General features: G+C 49.2%; 11 protein-coding genes across 11 annotated transcripts; 6 read left to right on the top strand and 5 right to left on the bottom strand.

Moving 5' to 3' along the window:
- Positions 1–1,794: 1,794 nt before the first annotated feature.
- Positions 1,795–2,490, top strand: N7471_011520 (uncharacterized protein; the record flags this gene model as incomplete). Its single annotated transcript, XM_057284239.1, has 1 exon — positions 1,795–2,490. One exon carries the CDS (start codon positions 1,795–1,797, stop codon positions 2,488–2,490), a length of 696 nt encoding a protein of 231 aa, XP_057130505.1.
- A 504-nt stretch (positions 2,491–2,994) lies between these two features.
- N7471_011519 (NAD(P)/FAD-dependent oxidoreductase) lies at positions 2,995–4,299 on the top strand (the record flags this gene model as incomplete). The annotated part of the gene is made up of 1 exon (XM_057284238.1): positions 2,995–4,299. One exon carries the CDS (start codon positions 2,995–2,997, stop codon positions 4,297–4,299), a length of 1,305 nt encoding a protein of 434 aa, XP_057130504.1.
- Positions 4,300–4,455: 156 nt separating this feature from the next.
- gprI (putative cAMP receptor (Car4)) lies at positions 4,456–5,861 on the bottom strand (the record flags this gene model as incomplete). The annotated part of the gene is made up of 5 exons (XM_057284237.1): positions 4,456–4,548; positions 4,611–5,147; positions 5,202–5,266; positions 5,327–5,554; positions 5,601–5,861. 5 exons carry the CDS (start codon positions 5,859–5,861, stop codon positions 4,491–4,493), a joined length of 1,149 nt encoding a protein of 382 aa, XP_057130503.1. The 3' UTR covers positions 4,456–4,490.
- Positions 5,862–6,807: 946 nt separating this feature from the next.
- Positions 6,808–7,317, bottom strand: N7471_011517 (uncharacterized protein; the record flags this gene model as incomplete). The annotated part of the gene is made up of 2 exons (XM_057284236.1): positions 6,808–6,896; positions 6,972–7,317. The coding sequence occupies 2 exons, from the start codon at positions 7,315–7,317 to the stop codon at positions 6,808–6,810; spliced, it is 435 nt and encodes a 144-aa protein (XP_057130502.1).
- Positions 7,318–8,483: 1,166 nt separating this feature from the next.
- On the top strand, positions 8,484–9,334 carry N7471_011516 (glutathione S-transferase; the record flags this gene model as incomplete). Its single annotated transcript, XM_057284235.1, has 5 exons — positions 8,484–8,551; positions 8,619–8,772; positions 8,826–8,936; positions 8,990–9,181; positions 9,236–9,334. 5 exons carry the CDS (start codon positions 8,484–8,486, stop codon positions 9,332–9,334), a joined length of 624 nt encoding a protein of 207 aa, XP_057130501.1.
- A 699-nt stretch (positions 9,335–10,033) lies between these two features.
- N7471_011515 (EF hand domain protein) lies at positions 10,034–14,285 on the bottom strand (the record flags this gene model as incomplete). The annotated part of the gene is made up of 6 exons (XM_057284234.1): positions 10,034–10,063; positions 10,113–13,450; positions 13,516–13,701; positions 13,761–13,884; positions 13,952–14,109; positions 14,273–14,285. 6 exons carry the CDS (start codon positions 14,283–14,285, stop codon positions 10,034–10,036), a joined length of 3,849 nt encoding a protein of 1,282 aa, XP_057130500.1.
- Positions 14,286–15,736: 1,451 nt separating this feature from the next.
- On the bottom strand, positions 15,737–18,039 carry N7471_011514 (tubulin alpha chain). The gene is made up of 7 exons (XM_057284233.1): positions 17,921–18,039; positions 17,760–17,859; positions 17,634–17,674; positions 17,545–17,571; positions 17,356–17,431; positions 16,306–17,260; positions 15,737–16,236 (listed from the first exon to the last, which is right to left on the bottom strand). Exons 2-7 carry the CDS (start codon positions 17,782–17,784, stop codon positions 16,008–16,010), a joined length of 1,353 nt encoding a protein of 450 aa, XP_057130499.1. The 5' UTR covers positions 17,785–17,859; positions 17,921–18,039; the 3' UTR covers positions 15,737–16,007.
- Positions 18,040–18,568: 529 nt separating this feature from the next.
- Positions 18,569–19,443, top strand: N7471_011513 (uncharacterized protein; the record flags this gene model as incomplete). Its single annotated transcript, XM_057284232.1, has 2 exons — positions 18,569–18,868; positions 18,979–19,443. 2 exons carry the CDS (start codon positions 18,569–18,571, stop codon positions 19,441–19,443), a joined length of 765 nt encoding a protein of 254 aa, XP_057130498.1.
- A 742-nt stretch (positions 19,444–20,185) lies between these two features.
- erdS (aspartyl-tRNA synthetase, cytoplasmic) lies at positions 20,186–23,095 on the bottom strand (the record flags this gene model as incomplete). The annotated part of the gene is made up of 1 exon (XM_057284231.1): positions 20,186–23,095. The coding sequence occupies one exon, from the start codon at positions 23,093–23,095 to the stop codon at positions 20,186–20,188; it is 2,910 nt and encodes a 969-aa protein (XP_057130497.1).
- A 625-nt stretch (positions 23,096–23,720) lies between these two features.
- N7471_011511 (alpha/beta hydrolase) lies at positions 23,721–24,734 on the top strand (the record flags this gene model as incomplete). Its single annotated transcript, XM_057284230.1, has 1 exon — positions 23,721–24,734. The coding sequence occupies one exon, from the start codon at positions 23,721–23,723 to the stop codon at positions 24,732–24,734; it is 1,014 nt and encodes a 337-aa protein (XP_057130496.1).
- Positions 24,735–25,818: 1,084 nt separating this feature from the next.
- Positions 25,819–27,356, top strand: N7471_011510 (MIP/aquaporin family protein; the record flags this gene model as incomplete). The annotated part of the gene is made up of 4 exons (XM_057284229.1): positions 25,819–25,861; positions 25,921–26,372; positions 26,435–26,976; positions 27,044–27,356. 4 exons carry the CDS (start codon positions 25,819–25,821, stop codon positions 27,354–27,356), a joined length of 1,350 nt encoding a protein of 449 aa, XP_057130495.1.
- Positions 27,357–27,723: the final 367 nt, after the last annotated feature.

The following is a 27,723-nucleotide window of genomic DNA, read 5'->3' as shown; positions in this document are numbered from 1 at the left end:
TGTCCAACGAACAAATGGCTACCCAACACACACTTTACCAGATCCATTTCCTCTCCGTCACCCTGATTAAGCGCCAGCAATATTTTTGTTGATGATTATTTTAACATCACATCAATAATCAATTGGTCATTTTGTTCTTCCATCCCGCTTGCGATACTATTGGCTCCTCCTGGACTCACCCAATCCCGACATGCTCTTAGCGAGGACCTTATCAAGGTCTTTAGAGAGGGATATAGGGAGGCGTCCCGCCCAAATGATCCTGGAGAAAGGCAGCCGTTTCTTTCCTCTTCCGACGCACTCACTTCTCTAGAAGACAATGAGTTTTCTTGGTCTCTTATTAGACTGCTTACCTTTGATTCGACCGATGATTTGCGTCTTTTCCATACCCTCTGGAATACCGTCCATCCTGACTATGATCTGGAGTCCTTTTTACCTCACAGAGACAGTTATCCCATTATGTGCGACTATACGAAGAGCTGCAGCCAGAGGACAGGTCTATTTCTGAGATCCGCAGGTCGGAGAAGGATTATTTTAGGAATACATTGGATTTCACTATAGCACGAAATCTCACAGTCGTTTCGAATCGGGGATTTCGCTATAAACCGCATTTAAATCGTTTTCGAAATGGGAAAATGTTCATTGCAAATCCCAAACTATGGGCATGGGTGCTGAAAGCCAAACAGCCGCGCAATATATGATCACACTCAAGGATACAGACAGTATCAAAATAGGAAGTGCATTCTGGGCCAAATGGTACAAAAGTAAACTAACCGCAACTAGGTTTAGATCTCGTTTCTGATTAATCGTTTTCTCCTCTCCAGACCTCGGGAGGTTCCACATTTTGAACCATCCGCGTCTTGTTAATGCGGTCCTACTCTCCGTGATGATGACGACGAGTTTCACTAATTTCCTCCACTGCGCAAGTAACACCAGATGCTCCGCAAATCGTCGGTATTCTCCGCTCATCTTCCTCAAATTCAAGGATTCCGGCCCAAGAACTGGAGTACGTATAGGTGCAAGGCCGATTATTTCCTAATCGGGCATCCAGCGCCGACTCCGAGATGCTAAGACTTGACGTTAAAGGCAATTCAGGAACGGGGTTATTGGAGCAATCCAGTTCTCATGCCTCCGTGCGGAGATAAATGGCCTCATATTATGGCTTGTGCTCGGGTCCATTCATGCAAGTGACATCGTGACCAGGATGCCTCAGTCAATCTTCAAAGTTCCGCCGTTGAAGGCTGAGCCATCTTGAATATAATTCTTGCATCGTATTGACAAGCGTGCACCTCGCTTATCCCGACTAAAATCGGCGTGTTTTTCCCAAGATATTCCTCGGAGTTACACTCGCCCTGGCCGAGGAGTCAAATCGACGAGGTCTGGAATGCACACCATATGAGCATGAAACAGACATCTAATGGCGCAGGTATTGGCATTCAACCATCTTCCTGCCTGACTATGGCCACGCATCCTGCAGAACCGGTCTCCTGTTAGTGGATGCGAGCCAATCATGGAAGGGCTAGGTTTCATTGTCTCTCCCTCAGATGCATCAACATCAACTAATTTTGATGAGAGGGGTGATCATCCAAACCCATGCTCCACCTTACTCGGAGCCCGACACTCGTCACAAAATACTAATTGCGGGCAGGTCAGCGGAGCTTGGCTTCATCTTAATCTTTCCAAAGTTAGGACCCCTCCCCGAAGCTATATAACAAACATATAAAACCGAGATTCACTTCTTTTTCTTTCCGACCAAACTCTTCACTCCTTTCTAGTAAAGATAATTATTTGCTCGCAATGGTCTTGCTATCTCTGAAATACGCTCTCTCCTGCCTCGCAGCCATTGCTGCCGCCGTTCCTCACACGAATCGGGCTACATGTGACGAGTCTTCGCTCAACACTACCACCACTACCTATACCACCACTTCGGAAGACACCATCTTCACAGTTGCCAAGAAGTTCGACCGTGGCCCCTGCGACATCGCCCGTTACAACCGAATGATCGACGCCGAGCACATGTTTGCCAATTTCACTCTCCGCATTCCTCCCCAGGTCTGCAACCCAGACAGCACAACCTGTCTTTTGACCAAGCAAAATGCTACAGCTACTTGTCTCAAAGGTGGCCCGCACGACTACAGAACCATAGCAGGTGACACCATTGAGAAAATCGCTTTGTACAAGCTGAACATGACCGTCGCGTCGGTCTACGAGAATGCCAAGAGGACTGTTTCGTCTATCCATGAGGAGCTTCCCGTCGACAATTTCCTCAAGATTCCCCAGTGCGTTCCTAGTGTCTGCCATGTTACACCGTTCCATTTCACCTACGGTGTTTACAAGGATCTTGCAGAGATGTTTGACACTACTGTTGGACAGATCATGGCCTTCAACGGTGGTTACAACTATAGTGAATCCGCCTCGGATGCGGATGCGGCCTGGATCACCGTGCCTACGGGATGCACGAACCTGGCTCTCAATGTTACTGAGGAGCTCTAAGCGATGGATAATTGGATACTTTTCTAAAAGTTAATCAGTCACTCAATAACTGAATAGAAAGTTATATCAAAGATAGACCGTTTTACTTCCCACTTTTAAAATGAACGGATAACGCCCCTTATCTCTGGGGAGTCTCTCCGCATAATATACCGGGAGATCGGAAATCTGTCGACATCTATGGCCGTTTTCTAAAAGGCGCCATCCTTTTGAAAATCTATAAATAACATGCCGACTATGACAATGAGTCATCGTTAAACGCCAAGGAGATTTGAGCGGATCCGATTCAGCCTAAACATACTTTCCTTACTATTTAAGCAATCTTTAGCGATTTAAACAATAGCGATTGTGCAAAAACGCGGCTGGAGACGGATACATGAGGGGGCAAGTATGCCGACATCGGGCTAGGATAGCGTCATTATACAGTTAAGATAACTATTCAGGGCCTCTTTCAGAGTACTCACCTTTTTGAAATCAGTTTAAAAATCAGAAGAACACACTTTCAAGATGCCGTCCACATTGAATATTACGCAATTGAATAACAATACCTCCCCTCGCCGGATCATTATCGTTGGCGGAGGCATCGTCGGCGCAGCGCTCGCGTTCCATCTTTCCAAGGCCGAAAGTGAAAATCATATTATACTCATCGACAAAAGCCTTGAAATCCTATTGGGCTCCACTGGCCACGCTCCAGGATTCGTTGGCCAACTCAATGAGTCGCCTGTCTTGACTCGGTTGGCTAAGGACACCGTCCAAGACTACCTCACAATTCCAGGTGGCTTTGAAACAGTCGGCGGCTTGGAACTTTCCGCTACGCCTTCTGGGTTAGAGACCTTAGAGCGCCGACAGAAAGCAGCACGGGAGGCTGATCTACCTGCGGAGCTTCTCACGCCAGAAGCGGCCGCTTCTCTTGCCCCGGACTTTATCGACGCCAACTCTATCAAGCACTGTTTGCATTTCCCATCAGATGGAACCGCAAATGCAGGTGTCATTACTTCCTACTATGTCAACCAAGCTCGCGCCAGAGGGGTGGATTTCTTGGAAGCCGCCGTCACAGGCTTTGCGACCAAGAAGGACAACGAAACATCGAAGATAGCGACTATCAAGACCGCGAGTGGAGATATCAACTCGGAAGGCAGTACTGTGATTCTCGCCACTGGGATTTGGACATCTTCCTTGATTTGCAGCGACAACACCCCTGTTACGCAACTTCCGATTCCCATTGTCCCCGTCGCACACCCTTACACCTTTACTCCGCCTCGGGCTAGGCGTGTCGGTACCTCGTACCCATTCGTTCGCTGGCTGGACCACCACGTCTATGCAAGGGACCACGGAGATCGAGATGGTCTAGGCAGTTACGATCATCCCCCGATGCAGCTTGATCCCACTGAAAGCGCGATTGGAGCTTGGCCATCAACCTTCGATCAAGTGCTGTCGGACGCCGCTTCAAACTTGAAGAACGAAACTGAGTTCCAGGTCCGGGGACGTAACACAGACCCAGAAGAGCCTTGGGTAGCGGACAAGCCTTTCAATGGTATCTTTTCTGTCACGCCTGACAACTTGCCCTTCGCTGGTCGGGTTCCCGATGTTGCAAATCTATGGCTTGCCGCCGCCATTTGGGTTACAACTGCTGCTGGTACTGCTAAGCTATTGGCAAGAGAGATTCTTGGCGATGGTGGGCATTCGACAAATTCAGAAGACAAGGCTCTCCTGGACGCCCTGAATCCTGCACGCTTCCAAGGCGTTGAGGCGAATTTGCTTCTGCGGCAATCATTGTCGAAATATAACGATATCTACAACCGAGAAACCTAGTTGACATATTCTTGGAGGTTGAGCAATCTTCTACAAGCTTTATGTTTCTTGAAATCGGTTGGGGTGATGAAAGGCAGGACGTCAAGTGATCAGCCAGCAGTTGAAAGACCACTCTGATGATCCAATGAATCAGATAAAATGAGTTACATATTAACACAGAATTCTATTTTATAAAATAACTAGGGTATCATTTACAACATGTAGAACGAACGCGCCATGAGATCCACGTCACCCACGACCATTTCTAATCTATAACACAGTGAAGTCAGCAGCTACTCAATTGAGGTGATATGTAAGACAGAAAAAAAGACAACAATCTTACCTGTCTAAGAGCCATTCTCCTCTCCGAAGCTCGTCTCTTCCACCCTTTCATACCGATAGTTATGAAAATAACACCATTCCAAAACCCACGCAGGGACCCCAACGTACTCACAGAGAGCAGAAGTGAATAGGTTCCATGCTTATGATGCACGAATTCCGAGATACGGTTGATGGTAGGTGCAATCCATGTTGCTAACATCGCAAGGAAGAAAAGCGATGGCATGATCACATATTGTCTCAGCGACACACGTCTCTGTGTCGGAGTTTGATAAGTGGTCGGGGCTTTCCTGGATGGAGACGTACGCTGGAACGTATTTTGTTCCGTGGCATCGCTTGTTATAGTAGATTCTGGGGTGAAACCGGGTTTTTTCCGAGAATTCGCTTCCACGGTTGTCGTGACGCTGCTGGCAGAATTGCCAGAGGTCAGAGCGATATGATCGCTATTGCTCAATTCGAACTCGTCGCGGACTCTGGTTATCTCGATACCGATGAGACAATATAGTATTAGGACGATGACTATTATCAGCCTGTTGCGTAACCATTAGAAGAGTAGTTGAGCAGGTGAATGGAAGTATACGCACCATACGGGTGCATAATAGAAGATTATGCGGAGGATCATCCAATTGCGAGATACTGAGCACCAGATCTATGAAAGTTTAATCAGCCTCAAGACATATTTAGCTTCAAGTCGATTCAAAATACTCACGGTCTCGTCACCATATATAGCACCTTTCTCATGATCACGGATGAAGAGGAAGACAAAGGCAGGGATGAACGAGAGTATAGTAATAACACCAAGGTATTTGAATTCGAGCTTGCGCAAAGATTGAGTATCGAAATGATGGAAGACAACCAAGTATGTATCCAAGGCCATTGCGAATGTCCAGAGCACGTCAGCTACTGGAAACCTATATTTTTCTTTGGTCAGCTTTGCCTTGCGAACAACATTGCCTCGACAAATCTGTGCCAATGCCAAGTACATACATTTGAAGAGCAAAGCCTTGGAATTGACATAGCGATGAAGTATCTCCAGCTGCAGGTCCACTAGTGGATATCATCGTAGCGACAGAGTCGAACAGATTATAGAAGGAATTGAAAAATATTATACGATGAATAGGACTCCGGAAGTGCCGAGAAAGGGAAAAGGCACCAATTATGGTGAATGAACCCAGAATGGAGAGAACTGAAGAGACTCGCCCTGCAATGGCGATCCCCTGGAGCTCCTCAGGAGAGTGTGACATAGCGGTCTCAGACCATAGCGAAATCGATTAGTTACAAGAATACAAGAATTGCCAACTCGCATCTATTTGAACAAATTACGACGAAGATAGAGTTTGCGGTTTCACGTTGTGCGGATGAGTATTCTTAGGCCCGAATGACGTGATTTTACATATTAAAGATGAGACTTACAACGAGGGAATAATGAATTGCATTGATATTAAAGGGTTAAGCAATCACATTACAAACCCTATATATCAAAATATATCAAAATGGCGCTATTTCAGGAGCTTTTGGTCCTAGATAGCCTCATCGGTCTTGATAATGGCGATGGAGCTATATGTCTAGAACAATGTGATAGCTCAGCCCATGCATCTTTCAGCCAATCAGCATCGATTTTACAAGGATCAAGCAATTTGTGCGCCATATAAACAAATCAATGGCAAGCTCACGTGTGTGCCTGGATTTAAAACAAACGCTCTTACCGCGAGTCTAGATGATTTGCCTCTACCTTTGGAGGTAGTTCGCAGCAGTCCGCACCATAGAGGCATATAATATTAAACTATAACTCCATCATATGAGTCGACGGCTGATGCCGAATCGTGTGACTGCTTCCTCTTTCCGATCGATCGGGATCTTTGGACCCACGGAGATCCTAACCGAACCGAACGCCTTTCGATCGAACCCATTTCTTTAAATTTGAATTTGGATACTGGTATATCCTTCACATACCAGGCTGCAACGTCCAACATAGAGTGACTGACCATGGTGAATTCTAGTATTATTCTGTGCTCGTCCTAGATATCTGGATATTTTATTTCATAGTTGATCTGTTGACTTCCGGTTCTCTGCTTGCTTTTGTGAGGGATTTATTATGCACCAATCAAAGTTTTTATTAAATAAGTGGTCGGTCTATTAGATTATGTCCGATCTCAAGTACACACAACATTGAAACCATGCCGAATTAACTCAAAGGGCCGCGCCCACCAGAAGCAGAGCCCCAGAAGCGAGCATTACATTAAATCCTGGGACCACCGAGCTAGCACCGTTGGAGGAGCCTGTGCAGTTAACAATTAGCATCCATATTTTCTCCCATAAATGATTGAACTAGAAGAGATGCGAGAGAAACGTACCTTTCTTAGCGCACTGATTATCGAGGCTCTCGAATCGCTGCATGAAACCCTCGAGCTTTGTAGAAGCGTCCATGATTTCATTGGTGTCGCAGCCATCTTGGATACATGTGCTCAGGTGCGAGGCATCGTCCTGGTAATCCGAAACTGAACCCCCAACGCCACAGAGACAGTCAACATTGGCTTTATCAGCGCTTCCACACTTGTCCTTGAGGCCGGCGGTGTTGTAGAAGTCGTTAAGACAAGTCTTGATGCACTGGGGCACGTCGCCCACCACGTCGTTCCAGGTTTTGAGATCGGCGACGGCGACAGAGGCCAGACTCAAGATAGCGAGGGAGAAAAAGCGCATGATGGTGAAAGATGTGGTATATATGAATCTGGGTATCAAAGCGGTGGCCGTGGAGGCTGCGATATGCAATCTTGCAGAGAGAGAAGTCGGAAAAATCGAATGGTTGCAGAACTTGATGTGCGCCTGAGAGTTAGACTATATAGGGGCTTACCTGGTTTCCATTCCTGCTTGACAGGGGCTTTTCTTCACCTCAATGAAACAAAGCCATTCCACATCCTCCATAGCTTACCTGCAATAGGAAATGCCAAGGGCGATGATAGCGTATAAGTTGTTGCGATCCAGTCAAACACGAGATGGGGTAGAACATACGAGACGTGGATAACTTGGCGCAGGGTCTTATAGTTTAACACGAGCAGTGCATGGGTACCGATAAGATGATCTTCGGGGCCCATTAGTACACAAATAGCTTTAATCGCCTTAGAACTCTTGCCAGGGGACATAATATGCCCGTTGATTTGTGATTTTTCCCACGACCCTGTCGATCGCAATTTTCGGCTCCACACAGCCTCGTACAGAGCCTCCGTTAGTATATTCTCGATACGAGCTTGTGGAGCTCTTTGCGGAAAATGGATGCGAGCTGTCGATGCCTCGGCTTCTATTAGTGCGAAGTCGAGAAAACTCTTCTTGGGGACTTGGAAGAGTGTGTTGGCATTGTGATCCTTTGTCAATGTCTGCGAAAACAACATGTCTTAAATGTAGAGCTTTGCACACAAGCCACGATTTTCTCAACCGCAAGAATTTATGCTGGCACGGGCATCTTCACACGACTGCAGTGAACAACGCCAAATCAGTTAGAACGGCTTAAGAAGCTTCTGTGATGCGGTCTTGTAGTGACTTGGCAAACTCAGATGGTGAATCTTAGATTCTTCTTGATTGCCAGTCACCGATAGCAGTAAGTATAGATGCGTTGATTTCCGCCGGTTGATTTGGTTGATGGCCTGTTATCTTGTCAAGTCGACCTGGTCAGATACAACATAGAGACATAACTACAACCTGCTGACATATGTAGTGTAGTAGCCCTACAGGGATCTCACCATCAGGTGATTTGGGCATGTAGCAGCTTATAAATCCAATACATTGCCTCACTCCATCCTTTACAGGCACTCCGTAAACTATTTCTACTCTTTACAGACCTTACGAATAAAAGACCCTTGGTACCCTGCAAAATGGCTTGTCCACCCACTATTTACCATGATCTCGATTTTGGCAGGCTAGGCCGCGGAGAGCTTGTGAAGTAAGTCACTATTCTTTCATTGGTTTTGCTATTGGAACAACTCGAGAGTTAAACTGACCTTTTGCAGTCTATTTTTGAAGGATGCCGGGTTGGACTTCAAACATGTCCTCTACCCCTTTGACAACGCCTGGCCAGAGACCAGCGAAAAGCTACGTCAGAGTGGACTTACAAGGACCGGTCAACTACCTGCCCTTGAGTATGGCGGTTCTGTGATCACCCAGGTACATTAAAGCTCGTTTGCATTTCTCGAGTATTGTCTGATAGGAGCAAACAGCACATTCCAATTCTGCGTTATCTTTCGCGCGATCTCGGCGCTTACGATGGTAACACCAACTGGGAGAAATACTTGGTTGATGCAGTGGCAGATATCTACATTGACTGGAGGGTATGTGACCAACGGATCCCTTCTCTGGCAGATCTTGCTCACACCACATATAGTCTCAATGGGTAGCCAACCTGAAAGAAGTGACCGAGCCCTACAAGAAGGATTATGCACCCAAGTACTATGATCTCCTCGCCCAGTATTACTCCGATGTCGATGGACCTTACCTCCTTGGTGACACGGTCACCTATGCCGACTTCGCTGTTTATCAGTCCATTGACAACGATACAAGAACGGGTACCATTCCAGTGAGTGCTATTTGTACCCATTTCAAGTATAGGTTGTACTCACCACAACTTTAGGCAACTCTTCCCCCAGCTCTCACTAAACTTGTGGAGGCCTTTGAAGCGCGGCCAAATATTTCTGCGTACATTGAACTACACAGGCACGCAAAGGCATAGATTGCATGTTATTCTCTCTCATAATAGTAAAAAAAACATCCGAGATTTCACACTGCTGCGTGATATGTCTGAAGTCGATCTCTGAAACTTTAATCATATTAGTAGCTTGTCTTCAGGTTCACTGAGTATAGATTTTCTTTCAATCGAGGACCAAGGATCAAAGCAGTGTAGTATGCATCTAATGGCGATAAAGAGTTGATGAAGAACGAGACTTAGAACGGGCATCGCGGCATTATACGAATGTTTGTTGTCCCCTACTTTGACCGCGATGGCGAAGGAACGACCTGTAAGCTAAGGCGGCAACAGCTAACAATGTACACACACTGGTTATCCGTACATATGTATGTTTGTGGCTACGCCAAGAAAGATCAAAATATTTAACTCGATTATGGATTAACGTAAACTACACTACACAGGCAAAGAGACAACAAACAAGACACACCAAAAGCCTTGGTTCCGGGCCAATGACATTGGGCAAGGAGCCGGTTCCATAGACCAATGTGGTCGCAACATGAGGGAAAAAAATGAAAGGAAACGATATACACAGCGCTGGACAAACGGAGGGAAACATCGATGCAAAGGAGGCAACTGGTAGATTGGTCATCAGGTCCAGGGCTTCCATTAGGGAATGAGAGACATGGGCGCAAAAGCAAAAAGTATGTAGGAGATATGTGCAGTGAGAAAGGGAGGGTGTCATAATCAAGTCTTCGAAGTCAAGTGGTCCGCAGCCTGGTCTTTAATTAGTATGATGCAAAACAAAAGACGAAAGAAAATCTACCTTGTCAAGGTTGTAATCATATTTCTCCAAGGCATCCAAGGACTCATCCCGTGTGAAGCCCATGCCGGTCAGCCGCTGAAGGATCAGGTCATCTTCGCCAGTGTCGTTGTTCAGAGCCCATCCAGGCTTCTTGGATTTCTCTTCGTTCGAGTCTTCGCCCGTGTCGGGCTTGGAGTTGTCAAGAGGCGCAAATAGCGCGTCCCATTCATGCGCAGCCGGCTTGGGTTCTCCTTCGTTGGGCGATCCAACAGGCGGGGCGGCGGATGCATGGACGTTGTTGTCGAAAGCGAAAAACTGAGAGGAGCTGGATTGATCAACATCGGCACCGGAGATAGCTTGCTGCTTCTGGGACGGAGAATCGAAAGAGAAATCAAAGTCAGTCGTGTTTTTGGCTTCATGACTCTGTGGCTCGTCCTCGTCATCGTCATCGGCTTCGGTCGCGGGCGCAAGGTTCATTCCCGCGAAGGCTGCCTCGAAGTCCGGTCCTCCCACCTTCGCTCCACCGGGTGGGATGGCAGCATCCGAGATAGAATCCCGTTGGGTCTCATTGCTTACGACTGGCGCACCAGTGGTGTGCTCCACTGAATGAGGCGCATCCGGTGCCACGGTGGGATCGACGCGCTCGGGCAAAAGGCCATTGAATTGAGGAGGAAGATGAACGTTATCTTCTTTCGGAGCTTCATACTCTGGAGGGCTTTGTAGTGCCCCAGGAGACGGGGGCTTGTTTGAGGTTCCCGGGACAGGGAAAGCAGCCAGTTGAGCAGCGTCAATGGAATCCTGCTGGGTCTCCTTTTTGGTATTTGGTGCGGGAGGCGTGAAGTTGTCATCGAATCCCAGAGCGGCCTCGTCGTCGGAGCTCTCATCTTCTTCATCGTCATGGTGTAGCTCTTGAATCGGTGGGAATTCAGATGGACGGGCTGATGTAGCTCCGTTTGTATGCTCAGCTCCAGGTACATGCTTCATAGAAGCAAATGCCTCCTCAAAGTCGTTTCCTTGCTGAGATTCTGACCGTTTGTGTGCCTTGCTGCCAAACAGTTCATCGAAGCTTAGGTCCTTGCTGCCTTCGACCTGGCTCTCACTGGCGAGAGGGGAGGTTGCAGCCTCGGGCTGCTGAGCAGTTGCGGCTGGAACCTCAGGGAACCTAGCCGAGGTGTCTTGCCCTTCCTCCTCAAACGGAGACCGTACCGGAGTACCTTCAAGAGTTGTCGGTACACGACTGTAGTCGCTAGATTCTGCCACTGATTGAGGCCCATAGTCACTGGTACCCGCCAGAGAAGGCGTACCGAATCCAGAGGTTTCAGGGCCGCCGAATCGACTTGCGGGAGGCGAGACCATAGTAGACGAAGTCAAAGACTGATTATCGTTGAACTGCAGGAAGTTCGGGGTCAGTTGTCGGGACTGGCTCGCAGGCGGTGGCTCAGAGAAGGGCCCAGCAGGGAATGCACCAGGCAAAGTGCCAGGGGGAGGAGAGACTGATGGAGTCGTAACAACAGAGGTAATAGGAGATGCAACCGCAACTTGTGGCGACTCGGAGCGGAACGAAGTGGGTGGTGGTCCGGCAGCAGGGGCAGCAGGGGCAGCTGGGGCAGCTGCGAATGACTGTCCGAAGAGGCTGTCAAATGCTCTTTGCTGGTCATTTGAGACATCGGGGGACCGTGCCTGTTCACTCGAGCTACCTGTTCGACGGAAGAACGGGTTTGTGTTTTGGCTTGCCGTAGAGGCAGTAGGGCTTACAACCTCGGCCACACTGCCGGCCGGTGTCGCAGACTCCTCGGAGTACTGTGGGGTCTCACTAGCCAGACCGTCAATTTCACCCTGGAGCTTGTCCCGTTCGCCTTCGACGGTAGCTAATTGCTTTTTGTTAATGGCAACAAGACCCTTCTGTTGGCGCGCACTAGATCGCGCCTTCTCTAGTGCCGGCTTGAGCTGGGCAACTTCGGCATTGGCCTGGCGGATCTTCTCCTTCAGGCTGGCATTCTCCTGCTCATCGGTAGCCAAGGCTGTCGAAACTTGCGTGTATTGGTTGTGCAGATCTTGGCGGCTGCCGTCCAGCAATGCATATTGCTGCTGCAGTTTCTGCGTCTCTGCCTTGGATGACTTAAGGCGCTCCTCAAGCGCCTTGAAATTGGTAACCTCTTGCTCGTACATTGACCGTGCTTGCGCAAGACGTGCCTCAAAGTCACGCTTCTGCTGCGAAGTTTGTGTAATATTTTGTTCAGCAGAGGTCCTCTTCTCCTGCACAGTGTGCATTTCCTTGGCCAGAGAACCGATTTGGTTGGACAAGTTCGCGAGCTCAGTAGTCTCATTGGTCAATTTATTAGATTCTTCGGGATCATTGTCACCAAGGAGATCATCCGAAGGAGGCGGGGGTGAGCGAACTGCTGTCGGGGTTCCGGCTGATGCACCAGTGATCTGTGGCTGCAAGCTTTGGCCAAATGTAGAAGTTGGAACAAAAGGCTTGAAGGTGTGCGATGCCGTCTGAGGGGATGCTCTGGAGGAAGGCGAGCCTGGTGTTTGGAAAGCACTACTGGAGCCACCTGTGGACTGAGGCATCTGAGGCTGGGCGAATGGCAGCGCGGGCGAATCGAGGCCGAACAAATCATCGGCAGCTGTCCGCACTGCGGGGGCGGGCGCCGGGGGAGGTGCGGGGGTTGCCATTGGTGCCGGCACTTGGCGGCGCATGTTGGGCGGGATGAGCGCGGGCGGGACCACTTGTGGAAGCTGCTCCTTACCGCTACGCTGCAATCTCACCAAGTACATAGCCACGGCAAATTCTTCCCGGCTCAGCTGGCCATCTGCGTCGATATCCGCAAGGTCCCAGATTTGAGCAAGCGTTTCTTCAGGGAGCTGAGCCTTCATGAAGAAAGCGACAGCTTGATCTCCAGTAATGAGTCCCAACTTGGCTGTATCAACAGTCTCGAAAATGCTATCAAACTGGGCCTTCTCTTGTGGGGTAATCAACCAGTCACCCCCGGTGGCCTGGGCGGAAAGAGAGCCTACAAAAGGCGAGCGGTTGGCTTGGTTCATAGGGCTTGTGGTTCGCTGAGGTCCAGTAAATTGCTGGGGAATGGCCGGGATGGGGGGCACCTCGGGTCTCGAGCCAAAAGACCCCCGTGCGGCGGATCCCCTTCGAGCTGCCGCGTCGTACAGACCAGGTGGGAGTGTCGCTGGAATACTGCGCAGGGCGCCAGATTTATAAGACGTCAGGAGATGCATGGCAATGGTAAACTCGGTGGCATCCAAGGCACCTCGCTGCTTAGTGTCAGACAAAAACCAGATACGACCCAGAACCTCATTTGGGAGACGGGCGCGTTCGAATATCTGTTTTGCGATTTCGCCTATAGATCAAACGGCAAACGTGTTAGTTGCAGTGACACTTTCTCGGCAGTGAAGAGCTACATACCTGAGATCATCCCATTCTTGACGTCCGACTTCTCGAAGAGGGAGACGAATTTGTTGGCGTCATCCGGCTGAAGTGGAGGAACACGAATAGGTCCAGCCGCTCCAGGTGGAGGGCTTTTGGTTCCCGATTCCGGGATGCTCGCCGTTGTGTCGACGACAATTCCGTCAAAACGAGGCAGGGGGCCAGCTATGAAGCAGATGCGGGATCAGTATGAGTTCCACTTCACTAAGGGAAACATCACTCACATTGTAGAGCCAATTCATCGGAGGGTGCACGGCCAGCTTGGGCATGTCCAATTAACCGCAGAACAATACCGAAGCCAGACGGGGTCAGGAGACCCCTGTTCTCTTTATCCGCAATTTGCCATATCTACACCACCAATAATTAGCCATGGCTCCCATTGTTGCGATCCAACACCCATGTTATATCCACATACCAGTCCGAGAGTATCAGGGGATAGGTGAGTCTTCTCAAAGAATGGAACGGCGATTTCACCAGTGATGACGCCGAGGTTGGTGGTATCAGCAGCCTGGAAAAGCTGGAAGAAAACGCGCTTTTCCTCAGGTGTGAGGTGAAGATTCGGGTGTCGTTGTGCTGTAAGATTGTAATCCGTCAGCTCCGCTTGGTTGCGCACAGAGGGTGCGGATGTATGAAGGGGGGTGGTGATGACGGAGGTCGGCGGGCCTTCTCCTTAAGTGCGCCGAAGCTCTCCTGCAATTCATTTTGGGTCTGACAAGGTGTATTTGGTATCACTCACCGGTATCAGCCATTGCTGTGTCCTAGGAGGAGCTTAACTCCCCGCCTTCCAATGAGTTCACAATCGTTGGGGGCCTTGAGGGACAAGTTGGAGACACGGGATGCTGTCAGCTTAGTCTGAATGTGCGACAAGCATGGGCGGAGCGCAGTATTTCACAGGGACGGTGAGGACACGAGATATGGAAAACCTCGAGCTCCAAGGAGGAAAAGTAAACTTCAAGAGAAATGGGGATAGAAAGTGGCTGGAGTCGATGTCGTAGGGAAGTTTCCTGGGGATCTCAAGGCGGTCAGTTGGTTTAGCGCCCATCCCAACACGTTGTCTTGCCCTGAAAGGGGGGGGGAGCATACTCCGTACTAACTACCTACAAAGAACAATTGCAAGATATTGAGAAAGCTTTGAGCCTACCAATTAATAGAGTTATTATTCTTATACCAGTTAATCTTATGGAATCCGTTGTTACTAGGGTACATTCTGAATCTCAATTGCGTCTGTATATATCAGAGAGCGACTTCCACAACATATCCTAGCTAGAAGGAACAAAGGCCAAAACAAAGCTCAAGCGCTTATAGTAAGGAAAAGCATCCGGTGAACCTCTCTAAAACATTACCCAGAGGCATGATCTAATATGATACACTCAATACTAAATACTACCTAGGTATATCTATATAGACAAAGCCGAAAGAAACTATAGACGTAGCATGGGCAAAATCAACATTGGCAGCTCCCGCCTCGACGATCAAATAATGTTAAAACTCTCAAGTCGTGTGTGTCTTCAAGGTCGCCTTGAGACTAGGATATTATCCCTCCAATATCAAAATAGATTAAGAAATACAATATATAAGTTGTATGGCTTTTGTCAGCACCAGAATATGTAGACGTTCAACTAAAAGCCTCTCCTTTCCTCTAACACCCCTGGGTGTGGATTTGACTGTCTTACCCTGAAACCTACGGTCAAAGCCCTACAAGAGCTCAGTCCTGGTCTCCTGCTTGTCCTTTATACTTGGCTGCTTGGCCCTCCGGGTCATGCATAGTCTCAAGGCCCTCAAGCCATAAACGGATTCGCAGTGTCTTTCTCGTATTTATTTTTATAATATCTGAATTGAATCGGCATTCAGATCGCCTTAACTCAAAATGGGCATCGGGGAAATATGGGCGACGGCAGTATTGCTGCCCCTGACGCAGAAGTCCGTACGACCCCAAGAAACCAATTTACCCTCGGACAATATAACCAGACTTGATTATACTTACTATGACCGGATTGGTTGGCATGCATCTCTTCTCCTACGCCCCGAAAGTGTTCAATGCAATAATGATACACTGCCTTTCATGTCAGGATTTCGTACAGTGTAAATCTTGGTATATGCTGCACGATGTTTCTTCAATCTCTGACTATGAGATAGCACACTTGGAGAGTCAACCTAGTTACTTACGACTTGCACACTTTATGAGATCCAAGGAGACAACTTCAGAAAGTAATAACAATGACATACGTATGTAGAAACCCGAAAGGTGGATGGAATGAGGGGAAATTTCATCGCTGCTTCAGGGATATTAAAGATATATCGAACAACAAAGCCAGAAAATCATTGGCAGCAAAACTTATGTTCCCTTCTATTTGCAAGAAGCCCGATACACGCATGAAGACCGAACCTCTAGACTCCCGTTGGACCCCAAGCCAACCCGTAGAAGTGAAACAACCAAGAGTCCCGAAGACCGGTCACATAACATGGCTAATCTAGTACTCGGGCTCCAGCTCCTCATCACCCTCGATGGAGTCGGAGGCGACCTCCTCGTAATCACGCTCCAGAGCAGCGAGATCCTCACGAGCCTCAGAGAACTCACCCTCCTCCATACCCTCACCAACGTACCAGTGAACGAAGGCACGCTTGGAGTACATGAGATCGAACTTGTGGTCGAGAGCGGACCAGGCCTCGGCGATGGCGGTAGTGTTGGACAGCATGCAGCTATATCATAATTAGTACCAAAGTTGAAATCAGGTTCCAAGACCCAAAATAACCAAAAGAAAAACTTACACAGCACGGCTGAGGTTGGCAAGATCGCCGTTGGGGACCTGCTGGGGAGGCTGGTAGCAGATACCGAGCTTGAAGCCAGTAGGGCACCAGTCGACGAACTGGATAGTGCGCTTGGTCTTGAGGGTGGCGACGGCACCGTGGGCGTCCTTGGGGACGACATCACCACGGTAGAGCAGGCAGGTGGCCATGTACTTGCCGTTGCGGGGGTCACACTTGACCATCTGGTTGTTGGGCTCGAAGCAGTTGGAGGTGATCTCGGTGACAGAGTGAGCCTCGTGGGCGGCCTTGTCGGAGGAGATGATGGGAGAGTAGGCGACCAGAGGGAAGTGGATACGGGGGTAAGGCACCAAGTTAGTCTGGAACTCGTTCAGGTCGACGTTGAGGGAACCGTCGAAGCGCAGGGAAGCAGTGATGGAGGAAACAACCTGAGCGATCAGGCGGTTCAGGTTCTCGTAGCTGGGGCGCTCAATGCCGAGGTTGCGGCGGCAGATGTCGTAGATAGCCTCGTTGTCGACCATGAAGGAGCAGTCGGAGTGCTCCAGGGTGGTGTGAGTGGTGAGGATGGAGTTGTAGGGCTCAACAACGGCGGTAGCGTTCTGGGGAGCGGGGTAGACACAGAACTCCAGCTTGGACTTCTTGCCGTAGTCGACGGACAGACGCTCCATCAAGAGAGCACCGAAACCGGAACCAGTACCACCACCGAAGGAGTGGAAGACCAAGAAACCTTGGAGACCAGCACAAGCATCGGCAACACGACGGACACGGTCGAGGACCTCATCGATCATCTCCTTACCCACGGTGTAGTGACCACGGGCGTAGTTGTTGGAAGCATCCTCCTTACCGGTGATCATCTGTTCGGGGTGGAAGAGCGAACGGTAGGTACCGGTACGGACCTCATCGACGACATTGGGCTCGAGATCGGCGTAGATGGTACGGGGAACGTACTTGCCCTGGCCTGTGAAGTGGGGGAGAAAGAATGTTAGGAAGCCGTGCTTTGGAATTTTGCACATCAAGGCGGGGGAACATTAAAAAAAATCAGGTTTTTCATACCAGTCTCAGAGAAGAAAGTGCTGAATCCGTGGTCGGGGTCGGCCTTCTTGCGCTCCTCAGTGAGGAATCCATCGGGCTATCATCCATGTTAGTCGCGGTTGTTTACCTTTCTCGGCAAGAAAATAGGGGGTACGGGTGCCCGAGTCAAGATTGGGCGCTACCACGAGTTTGATTGGAATTTCAACATACCTGGATACCGTGCTCCAGACAGTACAGCTAGAAAATCGATGCTGTCAGTTTACCGAAGATTTGTCCCTCAATGGGGTGTGGATAGTTACCTCCCAGCAGGAGTTGGCGATCTGGCAACCGGCCTGGCCGACTGTCGAGAACAATCATGTCAGCGCGTCCATTGAAGAAAACATATCAATTCTGACGAGCAGAATAGATGAACGATGTTGACATACCGTTCAAACTGATAATCTCTCTCATTGTGATCGAGTCGATGTTTTTTCAAGCTAAAAAATCAGGAGGGGAAAACGAAACCCAAACAACAAACGCGGTGGTCTGAAACTCTCAGTTAGGTTCGGAAATGCACAATGGAAGGGGGCGGGGATGTTCCTCGTACCTGAAGAATGGAGGAATGGACGAGAAGATGGAAGGGAAAACAAAGTCCAGGAAATGTTGTGGAGGAGGAGCCGTCTGTGCTGTACAGGGGGGAACTTCGTTGTTGATCCGTTCGTTGGGTCGCGTTGGGCCATTTGATTGGCTCCTTCCCGGTGAGGAGCAGCGGTTACTGACCGCCTCGTAGTGGTCTCGTGAGTCCACGTGATAACTTCAGTATCTTGGAATATAGCAGTATTAAAAAAAAGTACATATTTCAATCTTGAATAGTTAAGAAAATTCGCAAATTCGAAAATTTCTCAAGTTTGTCCAGGTGTGCTCAAGTGGTCAGCTTCTTGAGGGTATGGTGTGATGTGATAGCGGTGTTGGAGCTATCTGAATACTCGGTCAGGTCGGATCCACTCGGGGGGAACCACCTCGAACCACCATTCGACCATATTATAGCCAAAGTACTAAGACACACACGCCTCGGTACTGTATATACTACCAGTATTGCACCTTCAACACTTGAATGCTAATTGACCTCCAGACCTATTACTGTGGAAAACTGCCCGAGTCTGGTCATGAGCCGAGAATAAGACATCTCTAAAACATTACCTCGACCACCTAAAAACCTGCCTATACTGCAAAGCAGAACATCAAGTCTCTCACCATGCATATTAAACTCATTCCCACTCTGGGACTCTTGCTCCCCCTCTTCACAGCAGTGGCGCAAGCAAACGTGGAAAAGACCATCTTCCTAGCACCAGCACCAGCAACCATTCCTTCCGACGAGCCAGACCTTGACGACCTAGGTCTGGAGCGTCTATCACCACAGACACCCGTGGTGCGTACTCGCCTCAATGCCTCATTCCCAACGACCGAGGCCCCCGATGGCACAGACTCGTGGTTCTTCCTTGAAAACCTGAACCCGGGCCAGCGGTATGAAGTACGAGTGTGCTGGCTAGCCACAGTAAGACCATCCACCAATTCCTCCCCCCAACCTTCTATATTTATCTTTCTATATGCCTTTTTACATATAATGTCCATTACCATACATAAATATAACTAACACCCCCTTAGCAACCAACAACATTCACCCTTACCACCTACCCGCTCTCAAAAACAATCGAAGACAAAGACCTCTTGTATTCCCTGAGCATGTACACAGCAGCGCGACTCGCAACACTAGGCCCAAAACTCCAAGCAAATGTCATCCCACGCCGTGCCACTTTACGCAGTCGCAAAGATCCGCTGGACCCTGCGCCGACCAGTGACTCTGTCCTGTTTCTGCATGTGCACGCCGCAGCAGATTATTTCAGTACAGACCAGGCATTGATGCAGAATGTCCCACCCGTGGCGGTGGACTTGATTCTTGATCCGTTCTTGTTTAATGTTTTCCCGCGCTCGTTGGTGCCGACTGCTGGGTGGATTGTACTTGTTGCTGTTCTTGCGGTGGTGGTTGGGAGGTGGGCTGTGAAGGAGGTTGGGAGGGCTGTTAATGATGCTAGGAGGCAAAGTGTTTTGGAGGAGATGAAGAAGAGATGAGGCTGGTGTGGGTTTTGTGTGTTTTGGGGAGATGTACCATTAAACTAAGTATGAACCAAACAAGAAAAATTATTGAGATATGTTTCTTCGTTGCTCTGTGAGACCTAATGTGGCCTTTGTGGTTACTACTTGTATACCTCACCCTTCTAGAAGGTCGTTATGATGCCCACAGAGTTATTAAGAGTGAGCGGCCAAGCTCATTTAACTATATAGCTCATATAAAATTTTACAACATGGACTTCACATAATCATTATTACAAGGGCAAGGTTGTGTAGCCAGTGCAAAATTATAGAACCGGACAGACAAGGTCAAAAGAAGACAGAGATGTAAATAAAAAGCAAAATTCATATAGCATAAAAGAAGAACAATTAAATGCCGAAGCCGCAAAACCAGGTACATAGGGGGTGTGTTGGATACAAGATGAGCAAAGGCAGTGGGTTAAAACAAAGCTATTGGCAGTGTATATGAAAGTCAACAGTGATAAGGGTTAAAAGCAAAAAGAAACCCAAAAGCTAACGCCGAAACCAACATGTGTATGGTCAACCAACTCTTCCCTTCTTTCCTCCCTCTATGTGTCTCCCAGAATCTGATTGGCATTTATGCCATTGTATTCCACCTTGGAACATAAGTCCACGCCCCTGCCATCTAGATCAAACGACAAGATCATACAAAACTTCCGTTAAATCGTAGCTCCGTGAATGGCCCAGCCATTAATACAAATAACGTAGCTTGATCTTAATCTTAATCTTCAAAGAAATTCAGGATCGCGCGGATACCCTTGGAGCCCAGGCCGTGGGACGGGTAGGAGATGTACAGCGGGTCCTCGGTGGCGCCAAGCTTAGCACGGAATTCACTCTTGCGCACAAGATGGAACTGTTTAGCGAGGGCTTCATAGGTGTGCTCCAGCAGCTTGACCTTGGTTCCGTGCATGTTGTGGCCTGCGATGAGCTGGGAAGTGGCGCCAGCGCCAAATGTGAGGCCCTTGACGCCGTTCTTGGCGGCGGTCTGGATTGCATGTGTGACAATGTATTCGATAACACCGTTGGGTGCGCCGGGGAAATCAAGACTGTACTTGACTTGCATACCGTGGGCAGGAGACAGCATAGCCAAAGCGACGAATGCGCAGACGACGCCGTTCTTGTCCAGAGCGTAGAAATACCAACGGTGCTCGGAGTCGCACCAGGGGCGGATCTCGGACAGGTGCACTTGCGTGCCCTTGCGGTTGGACAGCCACTCACTGATACGCTCGTCAATCTTCTTGCGGATATCGTCTGGTGGCAACTCGCTTTGATTCATGGAGACCAGTTTGATGCCCTCGCTTTCGGCGCGACGTAGCTTACGTGCAATTTCGCCGTCAGAAGCGGCCTGGTTGCGCGATGGGTCAACGCGCTCTTCGGCGATACAGGACAAGCTGCGCCAGCCTAGTCGCTCGCCAAGGATAGTTTCAACCTCAGGCGAGCAGAGGATCCACACGGGCTTGAACTTGGTTTCGCGGCGTAGCCACTGCAAGAATTGTGTAATTGTGCGTGTGTACTGCTTGGGGTCACAGGCCGGGTTACCGGGAATGATTGCATAGTTGGAGGAGCTAGGCACATAGGCAACGGCTGCACCGGTGGCCATGTCGCGCCAGATCTTGAAGCGATTGTCAAACCAGGAAGTTGACGTGGCATCGCCATAGTTAGCGACCAGATGTTCCAGAGGCTGCAGCTCACTGACATCTGTAGCTACCCGAGCCTTACGCTCACGGTGCCACGGCGGTTCAATGGTCGATGATTCTGGGTGGCGAAGCTGTTCAGAGACAGGCTTTGCTGGCAAACTCTTGGGGTCGCGAGGGAAGAGTGATGTCAACCGGATGTTGCCTAGCTTAAGGATAAGCATCACGATACGTTCCAGGCCAACTCCGGCGCCCGCGTGGGGCGGGGCACCCCAGCGGAAGCCCTCAAGGTACTCCTCCATATCATCGGGGTTAATGCCCACACGACGCATGTTTTCCTCGAGCATGTGGGCATCGTGGATACGTTGACCACCCGAGACAATCTCTTGCCCACGAATAAACATGTCAAATGAGTTGGTGTACTTATCATCTTCAGGGTCGGGCATCGTATAGAAGGGGCGTGCACCGCGAGGGAATTTGTCAAGGACGTAGTAATCAGTGCCGTATTGCTCCTTGACAAGCTCACCCAGGCGGATCTCATCACGGGTACCCAGGTCCTCATCTAGAGGTAGCTGCTCGCCGTCTTCATTCAACCAGCCCGAGTCGTTCAGCATCTTAATACCATCGGTAAAACGAATGATTGGCGTCTGTTCTAGCCATACGACATCTTCAGAGGGAAACTGGTACTTGACGAGCTCAACCTCGCGGCGGTGCTTGGTGTAGATACCCGTGAGGATATTCTTAATCACAGCATCAAGGGTCTCAAGCATCTCATGGTAGTGCTCTTCGATAGCCATCTCAATATCCAATCCAGTATATTCAGTAAGATGACGGTGGGTATTAGAGTTTTCGGCACGGAAAACAGCACCAATCTCGTAGACACGGCCGAAATCAGCAGCGATAGCCATCTGCTTCGCCAATTGAGGGGACTGAGCGAGGAAAGCAGAGCGGCCGAAATAGTTAACCTGGAAGACACTTGCTCCAGACTCGGTAGCGGCGCCTTGCAGCTTCGGGGTATGGATCTCGATAAATTCACGGTCGTCAAGGGCAACACGGAAAAGATTACATGTTGCGGCCTGAAGACGGAAGATGGATTGCGAGGTTGATGTGCGAAGGTCGAGGATTCGGTTGGCCAAACGTGTCCGGTCAGGGATATGGTTGCGGCGGCCCTCGGCCTTTTCTTCTTCGTTGGTCCGAATTTCCGCCTCGTAGACGCTGAAGGGAACAGGTTCCTCGCGGCGAACCTGAAGGTGAACCGAGTCAATGACCAGCTCAACATCATGAATTGAGCAGCCCAACACTGGAACCTCGGGTTTCTGTATAGTGCCGCGGACCGTGACGAAAGACCCCACCCGGAGGTGCTCCACCCACTGGATCATGGCGAGAGACGAGATCCCCTCCCGCTCATGCAAAACACCCTGGAAGGTACCTAGCTGCTGGCGGAATACTAGGAACACTAGCTTGGCACTCATTCGACGGATGACGTGCAGTCGTGCGCTGAAAAACACTTGCTGCCCATCCATGGCAACGGTTATGTCATCAATCCGAGTCCGCAATTCTCGTGTCCGAGTGGCTGACTGCATTAAGGGAAGCTCGCCATACCGAGCTTTCATATCTGGCGTCTCCTCAGCTGCGGATTTGGCAATCTCCTCTTCCTTGTGGTGGCGGTCGGTCTCGGAGAACATCTCCTCGCTGAGACGACTGCGCTCGCTTTGACGGTGCTGACGCACCAACCGCTTTTGTTGGTTTTTGCTCAAGGCACCGGTAGTAGAGGAGTCGTCGGAAACATCGTCGGATGAAGAGACATACTCATTCTTATCACGCAGGAAGTTGCCGAGGATGCTGCGACGAGGGGATGCGGTGGGGGAACCAGATCGAGATTGGGCGGCGGAACGAACTTTGGGTTGCAGAGAAGAGCGAATATTGGAACCGGAGGAGTCATCCTCACCTCCTAAGTGTCCTCTGATGGCCTTGGAGAGGGCACGTTTAATCGACATAGTGTAAGTTCTTTGGGAGGGAAAAGGAGAAAGAAGAGGGAGTGTTTGTATATATAAGGGAGAGGTGGGGGGCGGGCCCGGAATGGGCGATTTTCAATGTTTTAACCTTCCAAGGAAGCCCTGGAGGTAAAGAGATCCCGAGTCCCGAGGTCGACGTAATCAAATCAGGAACTGTGGATAATTATGAAAATTGAATATGATCGAATAGTAGACTAGAAATTAAGAGAATTACCGGAATCAAAATGAATATGGTGTATGTTGTACCTTTGTAAACCAGGACCTGGAGGGCTAGAAGGTATGATGACATCATCTGAAACCCAAGACCTCGGGAAACCCTGATTTTGCTTGGTATGGAGCCCTGTGAGAGAACTGACCATCACTTTGATCTTACGTTGCACTTGATTTGGCTAGGTAGGTATCTAACCTAGATATTAACTCCGAGGATTTGTCTCTCGCTATTGTGATTTCCTTTTCTCTCGCTATCTTCTTCTTCGTTCTTGCCTCAATCTCAAATATTTCACCTGGTCTTACGGTTTTACCTCTTATTACCGTCGGCTTCCGGATCCCTCCGATGCACAAGCCAAATCAATAGGACGAACGTTACTTCACACTGCAGTATCATATCATGGCCTCTTCTCGTTGGTGGCTCCATGTGCAGGCCATCTTTTGGCGGTTCCTGATGCGCATCGGCATGTTCCTACACGAGATCGGCCCTCCCCGCCCACCCCGACCGTTATTCACCCGTACCGTCACTTCCGACTCCCATGGCCATCCCGTCGTCCTCCACTTCTACTGTCCACCAAATTATCATGAGCAGCGAAGGCTAGGCCATCGCTTCCCCGTCGCCGTCAACTTCCACGGTGGTGGTTTTACACTTGGCGCCGCCACGGATGATTCTCGCTGGGCGAAATCAGTGCTGGACAATGTCGGGGCCGTAGTAGTGAGTGTCGCCTACCGACGAGCTCCCGAACACCCGTTTCCTGCGGCAGTAGACGATGGAGTCGAGGCACTACTATATCTGGCAACACATGCCGGCGCACTGGGGTTGGATGTGAGCCGTGTGGCGCTGAGCGGGTTTTCGGCAGGCGGCAACCTGGCTGTCACGGTGCCCTTGCGACTGCGTGGCAGAATATCCACGGAAGTGAAGGAACACCTGGGTCGAGCTGAATCCACACAAAATTTGCTCAATCAGGTCAGCGATCTCAACATCGTTGCTTTGTTCTCTTGGTATCCGATTCTGGACTTTGAGGAATCTCGCGACCACCGTCGTGCTATGAGTCCGATGCCGGACAAGACTCTCCCTGCATTTTTCACCACCCTCTTTGATGAGGCCTATCTTCCTGATTTAGATGAACGTGTCTCTCCCTATGCCTCTCCCGTCCATGCATCTGACCGTATCCTGTCCGAAGCTATTCCCCGCGACGTGTTTTTCTTTATCTGCGAGTGGGATATGTTGATGAAGGAGGGTCAATCTTTCGTTCGCCGCTTAGAAAGCCTCGGTAAACGGCCCCGTGCCATGCTGATCGAGAAAGCCCGACATGGGTGGGATAAGTCACCCAATCCGTGGCGGGACCAAGACAGCGTGGACATCTTATACCGCGATGCCTGTGCGGATATGAAGGCTATCTTCGACCGGTGATCATTTGCTTGACTTTTCATGTTTTATTCTTAGTTTCTTAGCACTGCGGGACTTGACTTTGGCGTTTGAACCACTGGCATTCACGGCGTCGACTGTACATAGTGTTGTTTGATAGGTTTATCCTACTGTCACTTTATACCTTCAACATACAGTGTAGCTGTAGCTGTCTTATCAGATTACATGGGCTATCCACCTCGGCCACAACATACAAACCAAGCGGAGATCGAGGCATACAACATACAACGCCTATATCCGAACAAAAGTATTTATAGGATTGAACAATCCACGAAAAGCTCTACTTGGGACAGACTAGGGCCTTGGAACAGCCCACGGGAAATGGCTGTGTATTTCTATCTTCATTCACAAATTATAGCTACTGCAATATTGAAAAGCATTGTTAATCATGAGCACCTTGCTCATAGCCCCGTATAATGACTCCATGCGCCGGGGACAAGGTTACAGCCCCTTTCCCTAAATATGTAGACATTGAGAAAGCAGGGGAGCCTGGTACGGCAGTCCCTGCTAGTGCGCCACCTCAGATTTTCCCATAGTATTTCTCGACCTGGTTGACCACCGGTTTTTCACTGCTTACGGGTTCGGTGCAATAACTTCAAATTAACAAATTTTTGTGCTTAGACTTAAATTTTCAACTTGTATAGAGAATTGGTGTGATATTAGTGTATTTAGATGTATCAAATACCCATATTATAAAATACTACAAGGCAAAATCTGAGGTGGCGTACTAGTTAAAGATATTCAGGCTTTTTGATCAACGGCATTCCCGTGAGGGGCATCCGGAATAGCATCCACCAATCAACCGTCGTCTACATAGAAGACCAACAATCGTTTCCTTGGAATTCAGTTCCCTGGTAAAAGGAATCTTGGGGGTTTGAGGACGAACGGTGACGAAAGAGTGGAGCTAGCATAATTTTCTGGGTCTGGAATCAAGCTTTGTGACTTGACAGTTCGAAGATCGTTTAAAAATGATCAGGACATCTCAGACTAGAATGATTCTACATTTTTTTCTACTTTTCTTTGCTGTGTTAGTCCTACGCAAGGTGCCTTTTTTCTTATTGTTGTTGTGATGGGATCCTCAAGGGAACCTGACCGGAATGCCGGAGTCAAAGGTATGATTAAGAGTTGAAGACATCGCCGCGAAACAACAATAATGCTAATACAGCGATAGATGCCGTGGAAGCTCCCGAACGCGAGCAACCAGAAGGCACCGAAGAAGAAGGAAGCAAAAATGATGGCTTGGGCAACAACCCATCATATAGTTTGGCGGGCTCTGGCACGCAGAATCCAAACAACAACCGTGGATATACAGATGAAGAGTACCAGCAGTACAATCCTCAGTATAGCAAAGAAGATGATGGCCCAACCTGGAGTTTGGCTCAGCCACTCCCTCACATTGTCCGGCCTGGCATGCGTCATGGCGCCTTACCAGAGGATCGAAAGGAGGATAAAGGCGACATGACAGAGAACGGCCAGGATCTAGCGTACGCGGATGAAATTAGGAAACAGCAGTCGGCGGAAAATCGAACGAAGAAAGTCAACGATCCTAAAGAAGATGGCTTTTTCAATACTTGGTCGAAAATTCGTCACCATCTTCGTGAGCCGCTGGCTGAATGGCTCGGAGTAAGTTTTCGATATGGCCTTCAAAAACAATCAAACAATCGATTTGCTAATATCTTTCGCAGACAACTATGGCAATGACAATCGGTCTTTGTGCCACCTTATCGAACTTCACTTCCTCTGGACAGGCCGGGTCATATCCTGCTCAAAGTGTCGCCTGGGGCTTTGGATTTATGGTCGCTATCTACACCACCGGAGGTATGTCTGGTGGCCATTTAAACCCAGCCATCTCAATCTCGCTGTCTGTATTTCGTGGATTCCCCGCGCGTCGCTGTGTGATCTACATTGCCGCGCAACTTCTCGGTGCTATCACCGCAGGGGGTATATCATACGCGATCTACCATGACGCCATTGTTGAAGTCGCCAAGGTAGCCAAAGTGCCTCAGAATGCAAGCGTCGCCGCTCAGGCTCTCATCACTTTACCGAAATCCTTTGTGCATCCTGCGACTGCGTTCTTCACTGAGTTTCTGGGCAGCGCCATCTTACTTGGTTCTATTCTTGCTCTGGGAGATGATACCAATGCGCCTCCAGGGGCGGGAATGCAGGCATTTATTATTGGGATTATCATTAGTATTGTGATCCTTGCACTTGGGTATAATACAGGAGGGTACGTGTCCGATTCTCTAATTCCCAATGCCAAGTGCGCTTGAAACTAATTGTGGGTTTCCTTATAGATGTTTCAACTGCGCGCGAGACTTCGGCCCCCGACTTGTTGCCGTCATGGCTGGATGGGGTGGCCAGCTCTTTAAAGAATACCATGCATGGTGGATTTGGGGTCCATGGGTTGCAGATATCACCGGTGCATTGTTTGGCGCCTTGGTCTATGACATGGCTATCTTTACTGGTGGTGAGAGTCCAGTCAACTATCCTCCACGGAGACGAAAACGGGCATACCGTGTGAGAGCTTTGAATCTTCGGAAGAAGCTTCGTATTGGGAAAAAGAAGGTCCCCGATCTTGAGCACTCTGTTGCGGATACTGAGCGCTGAACCATGTTTCTCATTGATAGATTATTATCACTTCGCATAGTTACTGGTTGTACAACATAGAATTTAAAAGTGAAATTACTGAGCCAATGAATCTTTAAACGTTTCATGTAAATATCTATCCTAAACGATCCACATTAGTCTCACTGCGGCCTATCGGTTGATTTTTTCTAGAGTAACACTGTTATGGAGAGCTAATGAAGCTTCCACTCGGAGCTAGCAAAGGCTTTGTCAAGCTACTCTGTACGGAGTATAGACTTGGGCATCATGAGCATTCCTCTTTCCAACCTTCGAAATGCTTAGATTCTGAAACGTGGGGAACGATCTCGGGAGCCGGCCGATGCCGAGACTATGATCCATGGAACGGGTT

The sequence above is a fragment of the Penicillium samsonianum genome, assembly GCF_028829775.1.
Source record: "Penicillium samsonianum strain IBT 33392 chromosome Unknown utg000007l_segment0_segment0, whole genome shotgun sequence".
Taxonomy (NCBI): domain Eukaryota; kingdom Fungi; phylum Ascomycota; class Eurotiomycetes; order Eurotiales; family Aspergillaceae; genus Penicillium; species Penicillium samsonianum.
The sequence above is the reverse complement of the archived record's forward strand: the minus strand, read 5'-3'. Positions and strand labels throughout refer to the sequence as shown.

What these genes read in the sequence shown, in the direction of transcription:
- N7471_011514 (XM_057284233.1), bottom strand. Translation starts at nt 17,784, where the DNA reads ATGAGAGAGATTATCAGTTTGAACG. An exon ending in AGAGATTATCAGTTTGAACG is followed by an intron (nt 17,675 to 17,759) that starts GTATGTCAACAT and finishes TGTTCTCGACAG; the next exon opens with TCGGCCAGGCCGGTTGCCAG. An exon ending in GCCAACCTCAGCCGTGCTGT is followed by an intron (nt 16,237 to 16,305) that starts GTAAGTTTTTCT and finishes ATTATGATATAG; the next exon opens with CTGCATGCTGTCCAACACTA.